The following is a 26,665-nucleotide window of genomic DNA, read 5'->3' on the forward strand; positions in this document are numbered from 1 at the left end:
TTAAAGAGGACTATTGCAATATAGATACTGCACATGTCAATATTGTGATTACAATGTGCAATCGATTAATTGTGCAGCCCTAGCTCAGTTCGCCTTTGTTAAGTCAATGCAGGCTGAACAGTACCAGTGGACTGGCCTTTTCCCCAAGTCAAAGCAGGTCCACAGAGGCCATGGCACGGTGAGACACAGAGCCGTTCCGAGGAGGCTGGAAACACAAAAGTCTGATCCTTTTTGGTAAAACAATGGGGTAAGTCTCAAGTGGAAATGCCCCATAGTTGAAAGCATCATGTATCAGATAGTACAATAGTGCTGTCCTGTCCACTTGGCTAGTATAAAAGGATGTATTAGGTCCAGCTGTGCCGGAACCTGATCCCAACACTTCTGATAAACACAAGACAGGAGTGATCTTGCTGGAGACAACACTCATACAGCTCTCGTTGTATTTGTGAGTGCTTGCACTCCTCAAACGGCAGGCTTGTTTTCTAGAGGGGGAGATAACAGTGGGCTTAACAGTGCTTGAAGTTTGTGTGAGGCAGTGTTGGCTGGCTAAGGAGGGAGGTGTGGACAGAGACTAGGAGAGTCCATCCATGTTGGCCAGCTTTACAATGCTCAGACTCCAGTCTTCCCCAAATCCCTCCGTTTTTCAATGATTCTAGGTAGGCTACTTCAGTTTTTTAGATGAGCATATGAGCAGCTGAGAAATAAATAGAAGAACCCTTATTTCACTCCAAGCATCAACTACTTTTTAAGGAGCATGCTTTCACTGTGCGACAGGTGATATTCCGCCCAAACTTTGAATACCATGGGCTCTCAAACCTGGTTCCTGCAGCTACCCAGTGCTTAATTTGGGAAATCGAGTGAAATCTGTTCGGGAACATTGATAATAACATGTTTTCACAACTGAACATATTTCACTAATCTGTTGACAGCCCCTCTATCTGGGCACTCGAGAAAGGAATAAAGAAGCGAGGGGAGAAGACGGAAATGCATCGTGGTGAGATCCTGTATAGCTAAAGGTTGTATCATCCAAAGAATTATGAAAAAAAATCCCTTTTACGAGGCTATTACAAATACAAATTCACTACAACTCTAGGCTAACTGTAATCCACCCTGCATAATCGATGAACCAACAGAATCACCTAGCTGCTCAACCCTCTTCCTGGAGATCTACAGTCCTGTGAGTTTTCAGTCCAACCCTAATTTAACACACCTGATTCTACTAATTAGCTGCTCAACAAGACCTTAACTAGCTGAATCAGATACGCTAAATTAGGGTTGGACCGAAAACCTACAGGACATTATATCTCCAGGAAGAGGGTTGGGCAGCCCTGGCCTAGGGCTATGGGTTCTCTCCCAGACATTTTGGAGGTAGCATAAGGTAACCAGTTCATCCAGTATGCATAATAATATGGTCCACACTCAAAGGAGATTACTCAAATGTGTTTAATTTTAGAATATAGGCTAGACAAATGATATGTTTTATTTTTTTATATTTTGTTCTGTTTTTCTGCCATGCATAATATGCAGTAGGTTATGTATTGCATAACGGCACAATCCATTTTAATTCAGGTTTCTTTTCGGGCTTGGGCTCATAAGCCAATGTATAAGCTCTAATATGCATTTTGGTGTTTTTAATTAATCATCACCTTAGAAAGCACTATACATTTTGTTATGTCAGGCTTTTAAACTACATCCACAATGACCATGTTTTACAATTTCAACCTGCTACTGAACTTCTTTCTTTAAATTGATCATCACAGTGGTGTTTTAAAAGCAGGACACTGTTGAGATGATACATGTTTGATGTGATTTTCAATTGCATTTATGTCAGTGGTTAGAGGGACAATAGAGCCCTGAGTACCAGGCCATTAGGACCCCATGGCTGCTAGAAAGTTGGGTACTACCAAAGCATGTCCAGAGTGCATAAAAGCAGATTACCGTGACTGACCGGTCAAGTGGAATTTTACTGCAGTCATGACTTATGAGTGCCGGTAATACGGTCACTGCAACAGCCCTAGGTAGGACTACATCTAGTCCTACTCCTGTGTGTTTTAGCATGGCTAGAATGCAGGCCTCATCCCAAGTCATTTCCAGTCATTGGTGGGAAAAGCATCATTATCAAACAGCGTGCAGCGTAATAGAATGGAATGAGAATGGGCCCCAATGTATGCCGCAGTCCAGACAAAGGAATTTAAAAAACTGGAACGAATGCACAGCCGAGACCGAGAAGAAGAAAAAGTCATTGTATTTCTTATTACAAATTTACTGCTCAATGGAGCACGGAATAGCCCTAATAAAACAAGCAATTTAGAGGCAACATTACCAAAATAATGGCGCCATACCTCCTGCCTGAACAAGTGTTGGGAGCGTTGGCGAGGCGACGCATCAGGGCCTAAAGTGTGAGCCACGGTAATGTTCCTCCCGCAATATCAGCCGTCATGAGTCCAAAATTACATTTTGATTTGTGAGGTCCCTGAAACGCAGCTCAAATTCCTCATAATGTATTTACAAAATAATTTGAGAGGCATTCCAATTGTTTTACCACAGACACACAAATCAGAGATGTAATTATGTCTATTTATGATCCAAACTCAAATATTTCCGTAACAGCAGAGGTGGCTTTTTGTTTTGCTTTCCTTCACAGCGCACACTTACACATTCTATTAGTGTTTGGGGCCTGAGCAGGTTATTGGAGCTGGCTGCAGCTGCACCTTTATGAAAGAAAGTGGGTGTTATACAAACACAGGAACATTGCACACACTGGGCATAAACATACTCATATTGTCACGCCCTGGTCAAATTATTTTGTGTTTATCTTTATGTATTGGGTCAGGCCAGGGTGTGGCATGGGGTTTTTGTATTGTGGTGTGTTTTGTCTTGGGGTTTTGGTGTTGGTATTGGGATTGTAGCTTAGTGGGGTATCTAGCAAAGTCTATGGCTGTCTGGAGTGGTTCTCAATCAGAGGCAGGTGTTTATCGTTGTCTCTGATTGGGAACCATATTTAGGCAGCCATATTCTTTGAGTTTGTCGTGGGTGATTGTCCTTAGTGTCTTGATGTCCTTAGTCTGTGTTAGTTCACACTAGTATAGGCTGTTTCGGTTTTCGTTACATTTATTGTTTTTGTAGTGTTCGTATTTTAGATTCGTGTTACGTTTGTTTCAATAAACATGGATCGCAATCTACACGCTGCGTTTTGGTCCGACTCTCCTTCACCACACCTAGAAAACTGTTTCATATATAATCTCACACAATGGGGTCTTCCTGGGGCATACATCTACATTAGCACTCACGTCTCTAACCACTTTGTGATGACTGAAGTAAGTCAAAGACCACATCACCTCCCTTCCCGACACACTCAACCCTCTCCAATTCACCTACCACCCTGACAGGTCCACGGATGACGCAATTGCCAATGCCCTTACCCACATGGACAAAAGGAATGCATATATGTGAGGATGCTGTTAATCGACTACAGCTCGGCCTTCAATACCACAGTGCCCTGTAAAGTCATCAAAGCTCACAACCCTGGGACTGAACACCTCCCAATGCAACTTGGTCCTGGACTTCCTGGCGGCCGCCCCCAGGTAGTGAAGGTAGACGACATGATCTCCTCCAAACTGAACCTCAACACGGGGGCCCCACAAGGGTGCCCTCAGTCCCCTCCTGTACTCCCTTTATAACCATGACTGCGTGGCCTCACACAGTTCCAACTCCCTCATCAAGTTCGCTGACGACACGACAGTAATAGGCCGGATTACCAACAGCGATGAAACTGCCTACACAGAGGACATAGGCACCATGGTGGGCATGGTGCCAGGTAAAAACTCTACCCCAACATCAGAAAAACAAAGGAGCTGATCGTGGACTTCAGGAGGAACTAGGTTGGGAGCACCCCCATCCTCAACTGGGCCGTCGTGAAGACAGTCAAAATCTTCAAGTTCCTCGACATACACATCTACGATGAGCTGAAATAGTCAAACCTCACAAACCTCAGCAGGCTGAAGACATTTGGCCTCTCCCTGAAGGCCCTCATAGTATTCTACAGAAGCAATATTGAGAGAATAGTCAGGCTGCAACACAGCCTGGTATAGTAACTCCGCAGCAGCTGACCGCAAAGCTCTACAGAGCGTGGTACACTCAGCCGAACACGCCATTGGATGCACACTGCCTGCCCTCGAAAAGATCTACAACACCAGCTGCTGCAGGAAGACCATCAAGGACCTCAGCCACCCGAGCCAGGGCTGTTCCACGGCCATCACTCAGACAGGGGCAGTATAGGAGTATCATAGGACTATTAAAAACAGTCAGACTGGCCTATAGCTTCTACCCCCAGACCACCAGGAGTCTGAATAGCCAAAAGGTAGTAACCTCCTCCCTCTCTCCCCCTCCTGCCTCCCGGACTTCCTACCACTGCCCCATCCTTGAGGATCCCCTTAAGGATGTTCTACCCCCCAACAAACATTACCCTGCCGACACCTCCCAATGGACATTTATCACCATTACACAGCTGTAAATGTAAAAAATATATTTATTTGGGAGGTGTCGGTTCAGACAGACAGACGTCGGAGGTTTACCTACACTTAGGTTGGAGTCATTAAAACTCGTTTTTCAACCACTCCACAAATTTCTTGTTAACAAACTAGTTTTGGCAAGTTAGTAAGGACATCTACTTTGTGTATGATAAGTACTTTCAAACTATTTTTGCAGACAGATTATTTAACTTATAATTGATTGTATCACAATTCCAGTGGGTCAGAAGTTTACATACACTAAGTTGACTGTGCCGTTAAACAGCTTGGAAAATTCCAGAAAATGATGTCATGGCTTTAGAAGCTTCTGATTGGCTAATTGACATCATTTGAGTCAATTGGAGGTATTTTTCAAGGCCTACCTTCAAACTCTTTGCCTGACCTACAGGCCTACAGTGCCTCTTTACTTGACATCATGGGAAAATCAACAGGCAGTCTCCTTGTGGAGTGCAATGAGAGAGGCAGGTCGTTATTGAGCTGGACTCGTTAACTGTAAGGTTGCAAGATTGGATCCCCCGAGCTGACAAGGTGAAAATCTGTTGTTCTGCCCCTGAACAAGGCAGTTAACCCACAGTTCCTAGGCCGTCATTGAAACTAAGAATGTGTTCTTAACTGACTTGCCTAGTTAAATAAAAAGGTATAATTTTTAAAAATTTAATTTACATTTAAAAAATTAAATAAATAAAATCGGAGCCCAAAAATACCGATTTCCGATTGTTATGAAAACTTGAAATCGGCCATTCCGATTAATCTGTCGAACTCTAGTACATACCCCAACCAGAAGCCATGATTACTGGCAACATTTGCACTGAGAAAGGTTGGATCTGCCGCTTTCAAGGAGTGGGACTCTAACCCAGGAGCTTGTAAGAAATCCCTCCATGCCCTCTGATGAACCATCAACAGGCAAAGCTCCAATACAGGACTAAGATCGAATCGTACTACACCGACTCCAACGCTTGTCGGATGTGGCAGGACTTGCAAACTATTACAGACTACAAAGGGAAGCACAACCGAGAGCTGCCTAGTGACACAAGCTTACCAGATTGACTAAATAAATGTATGCTCGCGTCGAAGGAAAGTAAAACTGAAACATGCATGAGAGCATCAGCTGTTCTGGACAGCTGGGCCAGACGGATTACCAGGATGTGTACTGTCTTCACTGACATTTTAAACCTCCCCCTGTCGGAGTCTGTAATACCAACGTGTTTCAAGCAGACCACCATAGTCCTTGTGCCCTAGAACATTAAGGTAACCTGCCTAAATGACTATCAACCCGTAGCACTCATGTCTGTAGCCATGAAATGCTTTGAAAGGCTGGTCATGGCTCACAGCAACACCATTATCCCAGAATCCCTAGACCCACTCCAATTTGCATAATGCACCAACAAATCCACAGATTATGCAGTTTCTATTACACTCCACACTGCCCTTTCCCACCTATGTAAGGAACACCTATGTAAGAATGCTATTCATTTACTACAGCTCAGCGTTCAACACCCTAGTGCCCTCAAACCTCCCTCTGCAACTGGATCTTGGACTTCCTGACAGGCCACCCCCAGGTGGAAAGGCTAGGTAACAACACATCCACCACGCTGATCCTCAACACGGGGGCCCCTCAGGGGTGCATGCTCAGTCCCCTCTGGTACTCCATGTTCACTCATGACTGAAAAGCCAGGCACAACCAACACCATCATTAAGTTTGCTGATGACAACAAAAACAATGAGACAGCCTATAGGGGGTCTCATTGATCAAGACAAAGGAGATGATTGTGGACTACAGGAAAAGGAGGACTGAGCATGCCCCCATTATCATAGACGGGGCGTCCACATCAACAACAAACTAACACACCAAGACAATAATGATGAGGGCATGAAAAAACCTATTCCCCCTCAGGAGAAAATATTTAGCATGGTTCCTAAGATCCTCAAAAGGTTTTACAACTGCACCATCGAGAGCTTCCTGACGGGTTGCGTCAGGAAGCGCAACACACTACAGAGGGTAAGTCGTACGGTCCAGTACTTCGCCGGGGCCAAACTTCCTGCCATCCAGGACCTCTATACCTGGCGATGTCAGAGGAAGGCCATAAAAAGTATCAAAGACTCCAGCCACCCTAGTCATAAACTGTTCTCTAATGGCAAGCGGTACCGGAGCGCCAAGTCTAGGTCCAACATGCTTCTAAACAGTTCCTACCCCCAAGCCATAAGACTCCTGAACAGCTAATCAAATGGCTACCTAGACTATTTAAATAGCCCCCCCCCTCTTCTATGCTGCTGCTACTCTCTTATCATCTATGCAGTCACTTTAATAACTCTACCTACATGTACATATTACCTCGACACCGGTGTTCCCGCACATAGGCTCTTACTTTTTTTCCCCTTTTCTTAAAACTACATTGTTGGTTAAGTAAGCATTTCACTTTACATTTACATTTACATTTAAGTCATTTAGCAGACGCTCTTATCCAGAGCGACTTTAAGGTCTACACCGTTGTATTCAGTGCATGTGACTCAATTTACAGGTTGTAGGCCCAAGGCATGTGTGATGTGAGCCATAACGGATTCTACAGCAGATACAATATCATGGCCACACTTTCCCCCTGATTGAAAACAAAGGCTTAAGGGGACACTACACTCTTTCTATATCATTTCAGACATTTCAGTCTTTCACACTGCCTGGGACCAAATCAAGTGGCCGTCTGAGTCAAGTTTGAAGAGCAGATGAATTAGGCCTATCAGGGATGGATCACTGTACAATGAATGGTTGATGCATGTGCTGTTCTTCACCACAGCTTTCTGAAAGCCTGAGGTAGAAATAAAAACATGTTTCATGGAATCTATTAAGCAAACAGTAGAGGAGTTTGTTAGATCATTGGAGGAGTGTTGGCATACCTGCCTCAAAGGGTGAGTCTAATGTCAGGCCATCTCAATATTATGCTGTGCACAAACATATCAAAACTCTCTCTAACAAGAGATGACTGCCGTGCATAAAGCTGCACTGTTTACACTGAATATTCATATCTGTGAGAAATTAGTTAATACATCCGTGCCTCTTCTAATTGAGATTCTACCGGGTTCATCTATTCTGAGTAAGTTCAACATGACCCAAGAAGCAGGGGAGGGAGAAAAGGGTCAAATTGGAGAGAGAATGAGAGAAGCTGAAACCAGTGAGGAAAAGAGACAAAGGGAGAGAAAGAGAAGAAGAGATGGGGAGGAGAAGGAACAGGAGGAGAGAGAGAGAGAGAGAGAAAGAGCAAACACCTGGGGGCTAGACTTCAGGTGGCAGGATGAAGAAAATATGACAGTAGTGCTGATATGACAGATGGCTGTATGTTGAGCTAATTTGAGATAATAAGGAAAACAAAGCCTATAGGATCACACAAGCCAACTCAACCTGGGCCAATCGAGACAGCATGATAAAGACTGCAGGATAACAGACAGACAGTATGCCACATTCATGTATGCCTTCTAAGAAATTGGGTCCCAATCATTTTGGATTCATGATACAGTATGCTGTGTGGGACAATATATACAGGAAGGCACCCTTCATGAATGTGAAAACAAATCCTTATACTGCACATTGAATGGAATGGAAACTGGAGCAAAACGTGATTTGCGGTGAGAAAAAGAACGTGGCCATCTGTGTGTGCATGCGTGTAAAAAATACATTGCTCCCATTCATCAAACAAGCTCAACGTGTGGAGAAGACAAAAATCAAGAGCAAATGTTTTTCAATCTCTGGTTCATTGATCACTGCTCAGAGGACAGAAAGCTTGGCAGGCATTAAGGCTCCCGGACATGCAGGGCAAGACAAATACAGTATTATAGTGAATTTAGAGTGAAAATACATCAAGATTTACACAGCAGATGCATCTGTCAACAGGGTTGTGATATCCAAAGTAGCTCAAATAATCATGCGCTCATTGGCTGCTGGTGTGTGTGTGTGTGTGTGTGTGTGTGTGTGTGTGTGTGTGTGTGTGTGTGTGTGTGTGTGTGTGTGTGTGTGTGTGTGTGTGTGTGTGTGTGTGTGTGTGTGTGTGTGTGTGTGTGTGTGTGTGTGTGTGTTTGAGAAATGTCCAAAAATAGGCAGCCCCTTCTCAAATTCACAATCTTATAGGTTTTTAAAAGAGGGATATTTCGACAGCACATTGTGAGGCACTGCATTGCTAGATGAAGTGTCAAAAACCCCTCCGGGGTTGATTTATCGAGTCTCCATTTCCTAATCAGCGCACGACTGCTGCATACTCTAATGCCACCATCTTATTGTTGATGTGGTTGAGAGGCATGGTGTGTGTGTGTGTGTGTGTGTGTGTGTGTGTGTGTGTGTGTGTGTGTGTGTGTGTGTGTGTGTGTGTGTGTGTGTGTGTGTGTGTGTGTGTGTGTGTGTGTGTGTGTGTGTGTGTGTGTGTGTGTGTGTGTGTGTGTGTGGTGTGTGTGTAAACACACACTGAGTGAAAGATTACTGAACGGTGCAGGGGGATTGTGTTTGGGACAGGTACTGCTGGGTCATTAGCTCTGAGCAGGCAGGCAGAAGTCAGTGTCAGTCAGTCACACAGAGTGGCTCTCTGGAAAACGAGAGAGAGGTGCTATAGTCACCCAGTACTCAGCAGTCCCAGTGAGTTGCCCAATAAATGTGTCTATTTTGCGTGACCGATTGCCTAGTTATGGTTGGCCCATCTGTGTTTGTGTTACTAAATGTTCGGCCACCTCGCTCAAAAACATGGATGTGGCGATCGTTATGACACGACGTCAGAAAGCCAGAACCGCTGCTTGAATCTTTTAACAGCAGTTGCTGCTGAAGATCTAAGCGGAAAAGCCCCTACGTTATTTATCCTAAGTGGTAATGGCTAAATCAATCACCATCCACCTCCGAGAGCACAGCTCTACTGTACAGGAGTGGACCTCCAGATACCACAGCTCCAATTGAGCTGTCAGGTCCACTGCTTTATGGGTAAGTGAGCCCGACAGAGGGGAGTATATTGGGGAGTGAGAGAGTGTGAGAGTGTGTGTGTGCGCATGAGAGAGAAATGCATTTGAGTTTCGCATGGTCACGTCCACTCCCAGTGATGCTGCTGCACCCCCCCCCCCGCCCCCTCTCCAGAGGGACCCTGATACTTTGCTCAGAGTCTGGGGCTGGAGACGGACTGGCTCTTTGTCTACCGGGAGCACGGCAGCTCAGTACATATTCCAACTAAAATAAGCAAATTAAAGAGAAAGCGTCTCTCACACATATCCACTCATATGACCTTAGGTGGCTGGGAAGTGTAACACACAGTGGACAAACGTTGTCATCTGCACTAACGAGGCATCAATAGCCAGTCACTCCCTTTTAAAACTAAGCCAAGAGCAGACGATGGACACAAATACACAAAAGGTGTCCGCATGTTTCCCCACCCAAAACAGTTCGGTAGAGTTTGTGCATATATTATGATGACATTTTTGTTCCTTATGGAGTTCGGTGAGGGGTTTTTCTGCGGTTCGAGCCACGGAAAAATTGTTCTGGCGGTAAGCCGAAGTTCGGAGCCAAAATCTATGCCCTTTCACCAGGGATTGGTATTTGTTGTCATTCAATGAGAGACGACTCATTTGCAAATTTTTTCATTCAATAATACTGCACCAAACATCTTAATTGAATGTATAATTGCGTGACTAAGATCTCTTCAGCAAAAAATAGTACTAAACAGTACTATTGCCGCTTTTTTCTTGTTTTTCAATTGAAAGTCTTTTAAAGGGAGTTTGCGATCTGAAGCATGCTGACGCTTTAACCTGTTGAGTGTAGGGGGAAGTATTTAGATGAAAAACGCACCCAAATAAAACGGCCTATTTTTCAGGCCCAGAAGCTAGAATATGCATATAATTGTCAGGTTAGGATAGAAAACACTCTAGAGTTTCCAAAACGGTCTAAATATTGTCTGTGAGTTTAACCTCTTAAGTCGACCCTCTAATTTTTCGAACATTCTGTTAAAAATCGCGCCACATTTCAGCGCCCTGCTACTCAGGCCAGGAATATAGTATATGCATATGATTAGTATGTGTGGATAGAAAACACTCAGACGTTTATAAAACTGGTTAAATCACGGCTGTGACTATAACAGAACGTGTGTTTCATCGAAACGTGCAGGACAATCTGATCACTGAAAATGGAAAAATATATTAATGCACGACTTGAACCCATTGTTAAAGGTGAACTACATTTAATGGGGCTGAGGTTGCAATACCTACAGCTTCCACACGTTGTCTAGAGTCTTGTCATTTGCCTACTATTTGTTTCTTGGTCAAAACAGACGCAAGGCAGCGCAGTTCTTCCGGTCTCCGATCGGATATTTTGGTTGAGATTTACCCGGACATTATTTCCAGACTGACAGTTAAAGAATATACTTCGCCTCGTGATCAATTTGATCGCTTATTAACGTTTACTAATACCTAAAGTTGCATTACAAAAGTATTTCAAAGTGTTTTGTGAAAGTTTATCGTCAACTTTTTTTATTTTAAAAAATGACGTTACGTTATAAGACGCTATTTTTTTTCATTTATCACACAGTCTTCATAGATCGATATCTAGGCTATATATGGACCGATTTAATCGAAAAAAAGACCCAATAGTGATTATGGGACATCTAGGAGTTCCAACAAAGAAGATGGTCAAAGGTAATGAATGTTTTATATTTTATTTGTGCGGTTTGTGTAGCGACGACTATGCTAATTATTTTGTTTACGTCCCTTGCGGGTCTTTTGGGGTGTTACATGCTATCAGATAATAGCTTCTCATGCTTTCGCCGAAAAGCATTTTAAATCTTTTAAATCTGACTTGTTGCCTGGATTCACAACGAGTGTAGCTTTAATTCAATACCCTACATGTGTATTTTAATGAACGTTTGAGTTTTAACTAATACTATTAGCATTTAGCGTAGCGCATTTGCATTTCCAGAGCTCTAGATGGGATGCCTGCGTGCCAGGTAGGAGCAAGAGGTTAACAGAACTGATATTGCAAGTGAAAACCTAAGGAAAATCCAACCCGGAAGTGCCTCTTACTTTGCAAGCTCCCTGTTCCATTGCATGCCTTCCCTCCATTTAAAGGGGTATCAACCAGATTCCTTTCCCTATGGCTTCCACATGGTGTGAACAGTCTTTAGACATAGTTTCAGCCTTGCATTCTGAAAAATGAGCGAGAACGATCACATCGCGTCAATGGATGGCTGTGTGTCCCTAGAGTTTTGCATGCGCAACAGCTTGAAGCAGACATTTTCTCTCGCTCTCCTATTGAAAAAGCTACGGTCCGGTTGAAATATTATTGATTATTTATTGTAAAACAACCTGAGGATTGAATATAAAAAACGTTTGACATGTTTCTACGAACTTTACGGATACTATTTGGAATTTTCATCTGCCCGTCATGACCTGCAAGAGCCTGTGGATTTCTGAACAAAACACGCCAACCAAATGGAGGTTTTTGGATATAAAAAGGAATCTTTATCGAACAAAAAGGAACATTTATTGTGTAACTGGGTGTCTTGTGAGTGCAAATTAAAGCTACACATGTTGTGAATCCAGCTAACATGTCAGATTTCAAAAAGGCTTTTCGGCGAAAGCAAACAATGCTATTATCTGAGGATAGCACCATAGAAAACAAAGAGAGAAAAGCATATTTCAACTCTGCAGGCGCGACACAAAACGCAGAAATAAAAATATAATTAATGCCTTACCTTTGACGAGCTTCTTTGGTTGGCACTCAAATATGTCCCATCAACATCACAAATGGTCCTTTTGTTCGATTAATTCCGACAATATATATCCAAAATGTCCATTTATGTGGCGCGTTTGATCCAGAAAAACACAGGTTCCAACTTGCGCAACGTGACTACAAAATATCTCAGAAGGTACCTGTAAACTTTGAAATGTTTTGACAAACTACTTCTGTAATACACTTCTGTAATACAACTTTCGGTATTTTTTTACGTAAATAATCGATAAAATTGAAGACTGGGTGTCCAATACAGGAGGAATACAAACTGTAGCATGCTTTCTGGTCACGCGCCTCTAACAGTACACTTCAAGGCCGTACTTCTTCATTACACAAAGGAAAAACCTCAACCAATTTCTAAAGACTGGTAACATCCAGTGGAAGAAATAGGAACTGCAAGAAGGTCCCTTCGATTCCCAATGAAAACCCATTGAAAAGAGAGTGACCTCAAAGAAAAAATCTGAATGGTTTGTCCTCGGGGTTTCACCTGCTAAATAAGTTCTGTTATACTCACAGACATGATTCAAACAGTTTTAGAAACTGCAGAGTGTTTACTATCCAAATATACTAATCATATGCATATCTTATCTTCTGGGGATGAGTAGCAAGCAGTTGAATTTGGGCATGCATTTCATCCGAACGTGAAAACACTGCCCCCTGTCACCAAGAAAACAGACAGACCAGAGAGAGAGACAGACCAGAGAGAGAGACAGACCAGAGAGAGAGACAGACCAGAGAGAGAGACAGACCAGAGAGAGAGACAGACCAGAGAGAGAGACAGACCAGAGAGAGAGACAGACCAGAGAGAGAGACAGAGAGAGCTACAGTATAGAGCAGTGAACATGGACACTACAGGACAGCAGCAAAGCCCATTGTGTTGGTTGAGATAAGCAGAGATTACAGCAGCCAGAGGGTCTGGGCAGAGTAGAGGTCTGCTGAGGGCTCAATATCTGGGCCCCGTCCAACTGCATGTCCCCTTCTCTCAACGCTGAGTGAAAGAGAGCACAACTGGGACTGTCACAGAGATATTACACCTCCTCCTCCGTTTAGCTTGGCTCGCATCACCGCCAAGACACTGAGAACTCCCCAGGCAGGCCCTTAGTGCCCAACATCTCACTGGCCAACAACAATGTGCTTGAGATGGCTGTCCACAACATGGACACTGAATTAAAAATATGAGTGTGTGTGTGTGTATGTGTGTGTTGGTTCTTCTAGGCGTTTAGGAGTAAGGTTTAGGGTTCCAGATAAGGTCAGGGCTATGGTAAGGGTTAGGGAAAATATAATTTTGAATGGAAATTAATTTGAGGTCCCCACGAGGATAGAATAACGTGTGTGTGTGTGTGTGTGTGTGTGTGTGTGTGTGTGTGTGTGTGTGTGTGTGTGTGTGTGTGTGTGTGTGTGTGTGTGTGTGTGTGTGTGTGTGTGTGTGTGTGTGTGTGTGTGTGTGTGTGTGTGTGTGTGTGTAATAAAATCTTATTAATACAGAAAGGCAGACAGAGAGAGCGAGAAGAAGTGAAAGTGAATCTGAAGAGAGAGTGCGTGCGTGAAAATAATTAGTATGGTTGAGTGGGGTGACGAGAATTGAGCCTGTATGATCACTGAGCACAAGGAACATGGGCCCTGCTCCCAAACAAACCTCACACACACAATTAAACTTGATAACACTTCAGCCAAGATTAACCACAGCAGTTTGCACGTCTGGAAGAGGGCTGGCTGTCTGGGGATTGCTACGTAAACAGAGCTGTAACAGAGTGACGACAGTGTCAGGATGCTCCTCAAACAAACCGCAGAATAGTGACACCGGAAGATTTTGTTTGCTTTACACAATATACCATGTTTGATTAATGCCACACCTGCAACCTTGGCCCTGTGTAGCCCTAGAGCATATTGCCATGGTTTAAGTCTGAATGACACCCAGTGTTGCAGTAGACTGCAGTTTTAGTGTAGGCTGGGCCTAAGTGTGTGATGTCCACTCACCGAGTCTCTTGGCAGCCTGCAGGGCGTCGGGGGCATTGTCAGCCACGTAGAAGCGCTGGACTGTAACCCCACTCTCCTGCATCAGCTTCTTGCTCTGATACTCCTGCAGGTTCAGCCATCGCCTGGAACTCACCCGTGCACACTGCAGAGAGGGAGACAGCGGCAAAGAGGGAGAGAGAGAGAGAGAGAGAGAGAGAGAGAGAGAGAGAGAGAGAGAGAGAGAGAGAGAGAGAGAGAGAGAGAGAGAGAGAGAGAGAGAGAGAGAGAGAGAGAGAGAGAGAGAGAGAGAGAGAATTGCTGAAATGTGTTGTTAAAAGTAACCAAATATTTAGTGGAAGACGTAATTAGCTAAACACTAGGAAGCTAGAAGGAATCCAACATCAGGAAGCAGTTGAGGCCATAAGAGATTAACCTTGGTTTTCTATTCCCCGGAAAGTACTACTACTACTAAGAACATGGCTAAACAGGCACAGGTTTTCTGTGAGGAGTATCCTTAGTGACAGCTTAAGATTTCTGTTTCAGTTTCAAATTAGGCCTACATGCAAAGATTACTTTGCACTGCACAAGCCGCTGTTTCAACATCTGGTGATGTTCGGGAATTCTAAATATGCCCAAACGTTGATAAAGGTTTGACTGACTCTCGGTTAGAGGAATAACCATACCGGAAGTGCAGGTGTGTCTGATTAAGCCTTACTTATGTTCAGTTCTCCAGAGTGCATTCATTCCCATCTCTCCACCCTTTCTGCCTCCCTTTTCCCTGCCTCTCCATCCCCCATAATGAGACCGGTAGACAGGCCTAGGATGTGTTCAAACTGTTTGCTCAGTCAGCAGATGCAGCTAGGCTGTCAGCTCCAGCTGTTGGCACTATTAAACAGACAGGTTTTACTGTGAGACACCTGTGTTAAGGTTAAACGCCCTCAGTGTTGTCAGATGGGCACATTACCCCGACTGCAGTCAGTCTAACATCGTTAAGGAAAACAAAGCCATTGCCGTAATGGAAATATATATATATATATAAAACTGTGCCGAATTTCCAAGACTTAAAAGTAAAATCTACTTAAAAAACTATATTTTGCACAACAAAAAATTCCCATTAGTCCACTGGTGATAGTCCCAAAATGTTTTGCTTGTCAGCAGTCAAGTTCAAGATATTGTACTTTCAAGAAGCAAAAAGAGTCACTTGCCACATGATAATGCATTTTGCAAATGATAATTAATTTCTCTTTTCTTATTCCATCCCTGCTTAAGAACGTGTGTGTGACTCCAGCAGGCGTAATCCCGTCGTGATCCACTACAAGCCCCGCTGATGAATAATGAAGGCCTCCTCAAGTGTAACAAAGTCTGAGGGGCTGATCAAACAAGCCATATTTCAGACATCCTTTAAAAAATGAATCCTGACAAGGAAGGGTTGACTGAAGGCTGATGCAGATGAGGAGTGGAAGGGGAGGGGCTGCTGCCATCTGACTTAGTGGTGCGAGGGGTCTGACAAGGCCAAACCGAAGCACTAACTCTCAAACAGAGCTGCCTGGGAGCCTCTCCATCATTCATGAGAAGAGGAGAGAGGAGACGGGCTGAGAGCACTAGGCCATCTCAACGGCATCCACGACCAACTGAAGGGAGGAACTCTGACCCTGCTTAACCTCACAGGGGAAGCAAGGCAACAAGGTCAAACCCACACTTCTTATAACACATATCTACAGTAGGCTGCATGACAGTGTGAACATCAATAAGTTAGCCCACAGTAGGGTTGCAAAGGGTCGTAAACTTTCCAGGAAATTCACGGAAATTTACCAAGGGAAATTAAGTCGGGGAATTTTGCTTAAATTCTTCAAAGTTAGTTAGTTAGTTAGTTTATAACGGTGAACCTTTTTGTGGGATAAACATAAGGCAATTCTAGGTCTTGTGGCAAATTTTGGTTAAACTATCCCCAATTCAATGGAATTGCAACCCTTTGCATACACCGTGCACTCTTCCATCACATGTACAGCTGATTCTCAAGCTCTTGCACAGTAATGATATGGTATTGAGCCCACCCAACTACACTGTCTGAGCCAAGGACTACATGCTTTCTGGTAAGTTTGAACTTACAATACTGGGTGGGGTTAACTAGTAAATAGTAGCCTACAGCAAAATCTGTTTAAAATCATTTCTATCTTGTTAACAATTTCTGCTAGTTAGTTTTTGCTACCATGTGGGATTTAGCTTGTTTGAGCCTGCTAACTGAGGAATGTTAAGTCACCTGTTTCCATACATGCTTCATTTTAAAACATTTAGTTTACAAAATGAGTTGTTTAATCTAACTGCTTAACTAATATATGTACCTGGAATTGTATTTGTTGTTTCTCTACTCATTTTTCTCTAATCTTTACAGGAAAGTGTTAAGGGCACTATCCGATGTGTGGAGACATTTCACTGCAGCTAATGTAGAAGGAAAAGCTGTGTACATTTGCAAATACTATGCCAAATCATATGAGAAGAATGCAACAAAGATACAGAATCTGACCAAGTGCATAAAGTTCCCTCACAACAAGCAACCTCCGACAAAAGTACCTCTACTTCTATTCGAGGTAAAAATTATGAATCAGACACCTTATCGATAGCAACAACTCATGGTCCTTCTGGAATCAGAAGTTTTTTTTTACTCAATGGAGGAACGTAGTCAGAGAAATGCTGATGAATGTCTTGCTCGAGCTGTTTATGCAACTGGTTCACCTCTGATGCTCACAGGCAATGTGTATTGGAAGAGATTTCTGAATGTTCTTCGCCCAGCATACACCCCTCCAACCAGACATGCTTAATCTACGGATTTGCTGGATGCAGAGTTCAACAGAGTTCAAGTGAAGGTCAAGCAAAGCATAGAGAAAGCAGACTGTATTGCAATCATCTCTGGTGGGTGGTCAATTGTTTGTGTGCAAGGAATAATTAACTACATCATCTCCACCCCTCAACCAGTATTCTACAAGAGCACAGACACAAGGGACAACAGACACACCGGTCTCTACATTGCAGATGAGCTGAAGGCAGTCATTAATGACATTGGACCACAGAAGGTATTTGCACTGGTGACGGACAATTCTGCGACCATGAAGGCTGCTTGGTCTAAAGTGGAGGAGTCCTACCCTCACATCACACCCATTGGCTGTGCTGCTCATGCATTGAATCTGCTTCTCAAGGACATCATGGCACTGAAAACAATGGATACACTCTACAAGAGAGCCAAGGAAATGGTTAGGCATGTGAAGAGTCATCAAGTTATAGTAGCAATCTACCTCACCAAACAAAGTGAGAAGAATAAGAGCACCACATTGAAGCTGCCCAGCAACACCCGTTGGGGTGGTATTGTCATCATGTTGTTCCCCTCCTGGAGGGGAAGGAGTCTCTCCAAGAATTGGCCATATCACAGTGTTACGGATACAGTTATCCTGTGTGTGTGTATCCTGTGTGTGTGTTTCTTTTCTCTCCTTCTCCCCTCACAGGTGAAAACCATCACTCCCCAATCAGTCAACAATCAATCATCAATCAGAAGACACACCTCCTCCTATTTCCTGACCTATCACAGTTCCTTCCCCATGGTTTAAAAACCCCATCATTTGTTTGTTCTAAAGCTCAGCTCAGCTCAATCTCTCTGTAAATGCCATGTCTGTAGGTCTCTGTGTTTCACTCTCGCTTTGTGTCTTAACCTCTCTTTTGTTTAAAGCACCTCCATAGCACTTTGTCATCACCTGCGAGTATTGTTTTTGGTTATGGTGTTTGTTTGTTTGCTGGTGGGAAAAGGGGGAAACCAAGAAAAGTCGCCCATGGGCATACACTACCCGTAGGTGAACTTTGTTAAATACACTAGTTAGAACTGGGCGGACCACCCACTGTATTTTTGGTTAGTTAGCTGTTGTTAAAGTAGGCTAGTCTAGCTTAGGGGTGTGTTTTTGTATATTTATTGTTTCTTTCCTTGGGTCCAGCTCAGCCCCTTTTCCTCCTCCCCCCATTACCGTGTGTTTATAAATAAACCTGGAGTTTGACGGTAGATTTCTGTTGTCGTGGTTATTTCGTGCACACTTTTACTTTGTCACAATAATAATTTGCATGAGTTATGTTACGGGTCTCATTACCATCCCCCCTAGACTGTCGGGCCAAAAGGGATTCGTAACATAAGTGGAGCCTCGTCCGGGATCTGTCATAACTGACACCCATGCCGCTCATGTAGATTGTTGTAGTGGTATAGTTCAGTGTTGAGCGTCATAGCTGAAGTAGCATTAGTGTTTGCTATTTTCTTTGGCACTTGTGAAGTAGTGTAAAATGACTACTTTTGATTTGAGATCCTTTTTGGATAACCCTTCGTGGGAGGTTTTTGACAAATGTCGTAGAGTTGATTTAATGACCTTGGCTGACCATTATTCAGTATCGATTCCGCAGAGTTTAGTTAAGGCGGAGGTTAAACGGCTAGTATTAAATGTATTGTTGGAAGAGCAGGTGCTTGTGTTACCGCTGCCTGAGTCTACTACCCCTGTAGGGGATGTTGCTGCTCCTGTAAGCCCATTGGTGTCTGATAATGAGGGAGAGGCTAAAACACCAGCCACATTGTCCCGTTTTGATCCACTCTCCCCACTGTCAAATGGTGATGCCAGGAGGGATGTCCGTTTAGCACAGTTCCAACTGGAGGTGGAAGAGAGAGCCCAAATTAGGCAAGAGACTCCAGTTGGAGATGTGTAAAATAGAGGCAGAAAAAGAACGAGAACAACGGCATTTGGAGATGTGTAAAATTGAGGCAGACAGAGAACAAAGGCAGTTGGAGTTCAAAATGCGCCAGATGGAACTGGAGGCAGAGACAGCGAGGCTAGCCTCCGGTCCTACTGTGCCTGTTTGTGAGCCGTCCTCACCTACTGTGTCCTCAAACACGTTTGACATTAGTAGGCAGATTGCCTTAGTACCTTTGTTCAGAGAGTCAGAGGTTGACTCCTATTTTTGTGTATTTGAGCGTATAGCCGTAGCATTGAAATGGCCTGAAGAGGTATGGTGCCTATTACTTCAGTGTAAATTAACTGGTAAAGCCCAAGAGGTTTTGTCAGCGTTACCTCTGGAGGACAGTTTGAATTATGAAGTGGTCAAAGCCATTGTTCTTCGTGCCTATGAGCTTGTGCCTGAGGCATACCGACAGAGATGTAGGTCTCATAGAAAGTCTTCTAGTAAGACTTATGTGGAATTTGCTAGAGACAAGGGAAATCTGTTTGATAAATGGCATGCTGCTAGTAAGGTAACTGATTTCAACTCTCTCCGGGAGTTAATGTTGTTGGAAGAGTTTAAAAATTGCTTACCCGAACGCATTGTAGTTTACCTAAACGAACAGAAAGTATCCTGTCTGGCAGAAGCGTCTGTGTTGGCAGACGAGTTTGTGTTGACGCACAAGAGTGTGTTTTCGGCTCAAACCGAGAGTAGAGCCACTGAGTTTCCTACCTTTAGCCCTAGTCGGCCAGCAGTAGTATATCAAGCACGCCAGAAGAATGAGCGTCCCTGTTTCTATTGTCATAAAGTAGGACCTGTGATTAATGATTGCTTCCTGCTTAAACGCAAACAAGGGATGCCTCTTCGTGCCAAGCCACCAACAGGTGTTGCTCTAATTCGTACGGTTAAGAGGTTGGCAACAAAACAGGTGCCTCAGGGTAACTGTAGTTTGAAAGTCTCAGTCCCCGACCGCCGTTATGAACCATTCATTTTCGAGGGGTTTGTGTCCCTAACGAATGACGAAGCGTCTCAACGACCGGTTAAAATCCTTAGAGATACTGGTGCGGCGCAGTCGTTTATATTGTCTGATGTGTTGCCCTTATCTGACGATACATACTGTGGTTCCAGGGTGTTAGTGCAGGGTATTGAAATGGGTTTTGTCCCAGTGCCATTGCACTTTGTGAAAGTACACTCTGAGTTAATTAGTGTTCTACTCTAGAACACTCTGTCGGTGTTCTACCGATATGTACATCCCCATCAAGAGGATCCTCCTGGATGATTTATTTTGGGAGAGAGTGGTAAGCAGCCTGAAACTCCTGAAACCTACAGCAACGCCATCACACCGAATGAGGGAGACAATGCCATCCTGTCTGATGACCAGACTCTGCTTGCAGATGTAAGAAGAAATCCGTACTGCCCTTGTTTTTCAATGTTGCTTCAAGCAGAGGAAACAGCAGTTCTGAAATACATCAAAATGAAGCACATACACGCCGCAGCGTACATGTTGGACCCCAAGTAGGCAAGAGCATCCTGTCTGGTGCAGAGATCAACAAGGCCTATAGGTGTCATCTCTCCCATGTCTTGCCACCTTGGTCTGGATGAAGGCAAGGTTCTTGGCAGTCAGGCGAAGTACACTTCCAAGCAAGGGCTTTGGGATGGATATGCAATATGGCAGTCGTGCCAACATCTCATCAGCCACCTGGTGGAAGGGACTTGGTGGATCTGAGGCTCTTTCCCCTTTAGTTTCTAGACTATCATTTTACAGATGTATGTTGAAAACGTGTTTGGGAGATGCGATGGATCATTGGGGGATCATTCAATATTCCCTTTTTTTGTTCAGTGAAATCATACCATTTGAACAGTCAACTTATTTAATTAAACTAAAGTAGTTTTTTTCTATTGGAAGGATTTAATAATTAGCAATTATGTCTACTACTTTCTCCATATGATATGGTAAATATATCCAATGCAAAAAAACATCACATTTAAATGGTTTTTAAATTCCCATGGAAAGTTTCCACCTCTGAATATTCTCCAAAATGTGCAACAATAGCCCACAGTAAGACTTATTTAAATCAATGTGTTCAAATCTACCTTTCTAGTCATCCATTCAATTAGTTTTAAGTAGTTTATGAAGAAAATAGTATGTGCATTCATAAGAAGTACATTGTGCATAGACCAAACGACTTTCTAAAGAATGAATTGTGTCCATTGGGTCCAATGCATCCATTTTATCCCTTTATCAAATAATTTCTGCGTAACTTACTGTACTTAAGTACCTTCCTCAATTAAAATGGTCAGAATTAAACAAAAATAGCTTCTTAGCAAAAGGGCAATTTCTAAAGCAAGAATTTTGCTAGGACTGTCTGGGTGGGAGTGGTCAGGGGGGGAAACTGAAAATGTGCTGTTATTGGCAGAGAGGTTTGAAACTCTTTGTTATTGGTCTATTAACTAATTTACTGCATGGTGATGTTACCAAAACGTCATCCCACCAAGGCTGATATATCAGGCCGTCTTCAAACAGCTCTTAAACTAAAATAGCATTATTATCATATTCAGAATGTCACAGTATTATTCCAACTTTTTAGTGTGGAAAGATATGTAAACCACAGGGGGGGGGGGTATTGTATTGCATGCATTGTTCACTGCTACCCCCTTCCAAGTAAGGCGCAGTGGAGACTTCATTAGGGCAGAAACGTCCATAGGAAGCGGTCTAGGCCTACTACAGTATGCTGATTAGTCTCCCTTACATCACTGAATAATGAGGGGCATATGCGTGTCCTGTGGCTCTGCCTGGAAGGAATCGTCTTCCACACGTAGGCCTATTTTCTTTCTTTGAAGGGGGTGTCTGAGAAGTTCTAGGGTGAAACAAAATGACATCAGTCCCCATGGCAGTGGCACACTTGCGCCATCCTACAGTCATAATGGCCAGACGGTCTGTCTCACTGGAGTAGAACAGTTCAATGGCAGGGCACCAGATATAATATGAATTGCTTTTCGCGTCCAATGCTTCCATTCAAAACCCTTCTCTTGTCCTACTTTGGGCAACGCATTTACCCACACTTAAGTTATTCAAAGCCACAGACTGAGCTCAGAGCTGACCCTCTCGTGAAACTTCTCTGGGGTCTTTTTTTAGAAACACAGTAACAACCAGTATTCAGTCTGATGGTTTGTTCCTCATCTAGTAGTGTTAGGTGTTGCATGTTATAAGTGAGTGGAGGCAGTGTTGCGTGTTAGTGGGTGAGTTGTGTGTTGTGACTGTCTGGCCTATGTCCTTGTTTAAAAAGCTAACACACTGCATTCTCGCTCTCATGTCGACTTCACTTTAGAGGAACATGTTCCAAAGCTCCATGAGGCAAACAGAAACAAGTTCCCTGTCATTTACTTATTGGCACAAAGTGTGAGTTTCTCTCTGGGACTCCATGGACTTCCCTCCTCTTAGTCACCTTGTAGTCTAAACTCTGTGAACACTGGCTATGTGTGTGTGGTAAGTGCGTGTGTTGAAGTTCAGATGTGAGAGTGGCATTTTAAATAATATCTCACCTGAACTTCAATACATACACATATTTTAGAACAAGTGCACACTCGTGTTGGAGAAAAAAAATGTATACAGTTCGGCAACATATTCGGTATATTTTTTTTACACGATATCGCAATATTATTTTTGACAATACCACAATATATTTTTGAGCTAGTCGGCTGTGCCTGCACCAAAACTCCAGTATTTGTGTTTTTATAGCTTGTCCTCCATCTTCATTTTAAGTAAGGAGAACATTTCTTTTCCAGCACTTTAATTTCCATGACCGATGAGAACTCGTTTTCTCATTCCCTCTCGTCTCTCTGCAGCAGACATGTCGTGAGCAATATGTTTGGAACATCGAATCGTAATAAATAAATAAATATATATACAGTGACTTGCGAAAGTATTCGGCCCCCTTGAACTTTGCGACCTTTTGCCACATTTCAGGCTTCAAACATAGATATAAAACTATTTTTTTGTGAAGAATCAACAACAAGTGGGACACAATCATGAAGTGGAACGACATTTATTGGATATTTAAAACTTTTTTAACAAATCAAAAACTGAAAAATTGGGCGTGCAAAATGATTCAGCCCCCTTAAGTTAATACTTTGTAGCGCCACTTTGCTGCGATTACAGCTGTAAGTCGCTTGGGGTATATCTATCAGTTTTGCACATCGAGAGACTGAATTTTTTCCCATTCCTCCTTGCAAAACAGCTCGAGCTCAGTGAAGTTGGATGGAGAGCATTTGTGAACAGCAGTTTTCAGTTCTTTCCACGGATTCTCGATTGGATTCAGGTCTGGACTTTGAATTGGCCATTCTAACACCTGGATATGTTTATTTTTGAACCATTCCATTGTAGATTTTGCTTTATATTTTGGATCATTGTCTTGTTGGAAGACAAATCTCCGTCCCAGTCTCAGGTCTTTTGCAGACTCCATCAGGTTTTCTTCCAGAATGGTCCTGTATTTGGCTCCATCCATCTTCCCATCAATTTTAACCATCTTCCCTGTCCCTGCTGAAGAAAAGCAGGCCCAACCCATGATGCTGCCACCACCATGTTTGACAGTGGGGATGGTATGTTCAGGGTGATGAGCTGTATTGCTTTTACGCCAAACATAACGTTTTGCATTGTTGCCAAAAAGTTCAATTTTGGTTTCATCTGACCAGAGCACCTTCTTCCACATGTTTGGTGTGTCTCCCAGGTGGCTTGTGGCAAACTTTAAATGACACTTTTTATGGATATCTTTAAGAAATGGCTTTCTTCTTGCCACTCTTCCATAAAGGCCAGATTTGTGCAATATACAACTGATTGTTGTCCTATGGACAGAGTCTCCCACCTCAGCTGTAGATCTCTGCAGTTCATCCAGAGTGATCATGGGCCTCTTGGCTGCATCTCTGATCAGTCTTCTTGTATGAGCTGAAAGTTGAGGGACGGCCAGGTCTTGGTAGATTTGCAGTGGTCTGATACTCCTTCCATTTCAATATTATCGCTTGCACAGTGCTCCTTGGGATGTTTAAAGCTTGGGAAATCTTTTTGTATCCAAATCCGGCTTTAAACTTCTTCTCAACAGTATCTCGGACCTGCCTGGCATGTTCCTTGTTCTTCATGATGCGCTCTGCGCTTTTAACAGACCTCTGAGACTATCACAGTGCAGGTGCATTTATACGGAGACTTAATTACACACAGGTGGATTGTATTTATCATCATTAGTCATTTAGGTCAACATTGGATCATTCAGAGATCCTCACTGAACTTCTGGAGAGAGATTGCTGCACTGAAAGTAAAGGGGCTGAATAATTTTGCACGCCCAATTTTTCAGTTTTTGATTTGTTAAAAAAGTTAATATCCAATAAATGTCGTTCCACTTCATGATTGTGTCCCCCATACAGTTTTATATCTTTATGTTTGAAGCCTGAAATGTGGCAAAAGGTCGCAAAGTTCAAGGGGGCCGAATACTTTTGCAAGGCACTGTATATATATATTTTTAAATCACAGTATCAAATTGCAATACATACAGTATGGAATCGTGAGAATCCTTGTCTAAGTATTGTGATATCGTATTGTGAGATCCCTAGTAATTCACAGCCCACGCTGAGTGTTATGAAGTCCGCAGAAAGAACTAGCCTACAGTGTTTCAGCATAATAACACCTGTCTCTTAAAATAATAACATTGTAAAAGGAGAAGTGGTGTTGGGTCTGAGGACTAAACAGAAAGGAGACATCTTTAGGATGGAATGGGTTACATTTCAGATCCAACATCACCTTGAGAGCTCTCACATCTGTGAGTAGATCATTAACAGGCTAGCATGAGTTTGGGGTAATAAAACCAGTGGAGCTCAATATTAAATCTGACCTGACAAGCTCTGACAAAGTCTGCCGAGGAGAGAAAAGTTACTTTGTTACTCCTTTTAATTCCAGGCAACCTGAAAAACACCAGCATAAATAAAGCAGCTGTCATGTACCTGGCGAACAGTTGGAGAGGGGGAGCAGAAAACACACTTCAGAGCCATTAGGGATGGCTAGTCTCTCCTACCAAAGAGGGAGAAAAAGATCCCAAAATAACAGCTGCTGAATAGGAAGTGAGGCTGGCGGAGTCCCTCCAGGCGCTAACAGTTAGCATGCACCAAACAATAGAGGAGTGAGACACCCCCACAGCACTTTATTCCCCAGTACACTAACATCCACATACCGGTCTGTATAACCACTGTTATACCAAGGAAAGTCTAAAGCCACGCTTTACCTGGGCACTCTCACAAATAGCCCTTTTATCCCATTGCCTCTTCTCTCTGCCTAAATGCAGTTATTTCTGTGCGTTTCTTTCACCACAAAAGGGACAACATGCAGGGACACATGATTAGCTTGTGATTTGTCATAGGAAGTACTACAGTGCCAACATTTGTACTCTTGAAGCCCCAGCGAGAGAGAAAACATGGTGATTGTCGTTTAAATTGCATTTCCATAGTTTGCTTGCCATTCCCATTCTCTTTTGAAAGTATTTTCAGGCACATACAGTATGTACTTTCACAGGATTCTCTTTCATTTGATTTAATTTCCTGTTCGACTCTTTTTGCAGTAAAGTGCTGTAAGTCATGGAAAAGTCACAGCGAAGTCAAGTCACTGCTGAGTCAAGGTTAAGTCATTACTAACTCAAGATGAACGAGATGCACAGAGCACATTGGGGCGTGCGGGAGGACCATTGGCCGATGCGAGCAGCGACGAGGGAGCGGGGACAGTGTGGGACCTACTTTGGGAAAGCTTAACTTTATACATCGCTGTGTACTAATCAAAGCTCACTATAGCTTACAGACCGTACAGGATTGGCTGTTGATACCTAGCTTGCTCGATCGCTTGCTAAGTACACACATGACGGAGAAGCTAGCGTGGCTAGGGTAGTGAGTCGAGCATGCGCTGCAGGCCGGCACCAGGAGAGAGATAGCAGTGAGGAGTGGCTGGCAGGAGGCTGCCCTCCCCAGAGACACTCGTTCTACAGTAATTATCTTCATTAGCGCTCTGGAGACTACCTACCCAGTGCTTATTAACCCTACACTCATGGGAATTGGCCTATATGGAAAGGGCTAAATTGAAATGCATTTTACAGAAGAAATATGAAATGCATAAGCATGGTAGCAATTGAAAAGGGAACAGTTTGGAGATAATGGGAACATTTTTGACTAAAGTTGAGGACACAACAGTTAACCTGAGAAGACTGAATCCAAACATTACACGGTTGATTTCATGTGCTTTACATTTACTGTACTGTTGATAATGACATCTGAAAATACTCAGGATATATTTAGTAACATGTTAAGAATATTCCTGGAAAATATGGGGCAGGTGCAACATAAGACAAAAATGACACGGGTTTGAGTGAGAGGCAAAATAAAAATCACACTTAGGGCACAAACACATCACATGCATACACTACTCCCCTCACATAGATCAAATGCACACACACACACACACACACACACACACACACACACACACACACACACACACACACACACACACACACACACACACACACACACACACACACACACACACACACACACACACGAGGTAGAAAAAGAGAAAGTAGGCCTACACAGACAAATTTCTTATGAATAGGCCTTAGAAACAGAATAAGAAAAGGAGAAAAAATGCACTACGGGAGCCAGGTGTCATTCATTGTCATTG

General features: G+C 43.2%; 1 protein-coding gene across 1 annotated transcript in view; it reads right to left on the reverse strand.

Annotated features, from left to right (window-relative positions):
• Window positions 1-26,665, reverse strand: part of LOC124031429 (succinate--CoA ligase [GDP-forming] subunit beta, mitochondrial-like) — a 149,012-nt gene that overhangs the window by 88,895 nt on the left and 33,452 nt on the right. The window contains exon 2 of the mRNA XM_046342652.1: window positions 14,245-14,386. Within this exon, the coding sequence (XP_046198608.1) occupies window positions 14,245-14,386 (142 nt within the window). The remainder of the gene's footprint in view (window positions 1-14,244; window positions 14,387-26,665) is intronic.

Source organism: Oncorhynchus gorbuscha, linkage group LG03, assembly GCF_021184085.1.
Source record: "Oncorhynchus gorbuscha isolate QuinsamMale2020 ecotype Even-year linkage group LG03, OgorEven_v1.0, whole genome shotgun sequence".
NCBI lineage: Eukaryota > Metazoa > Chordata > Actinopteri > Salmoniformes > Salmonidae > Oncorhynchus > Oncorhynchus gorbuscha.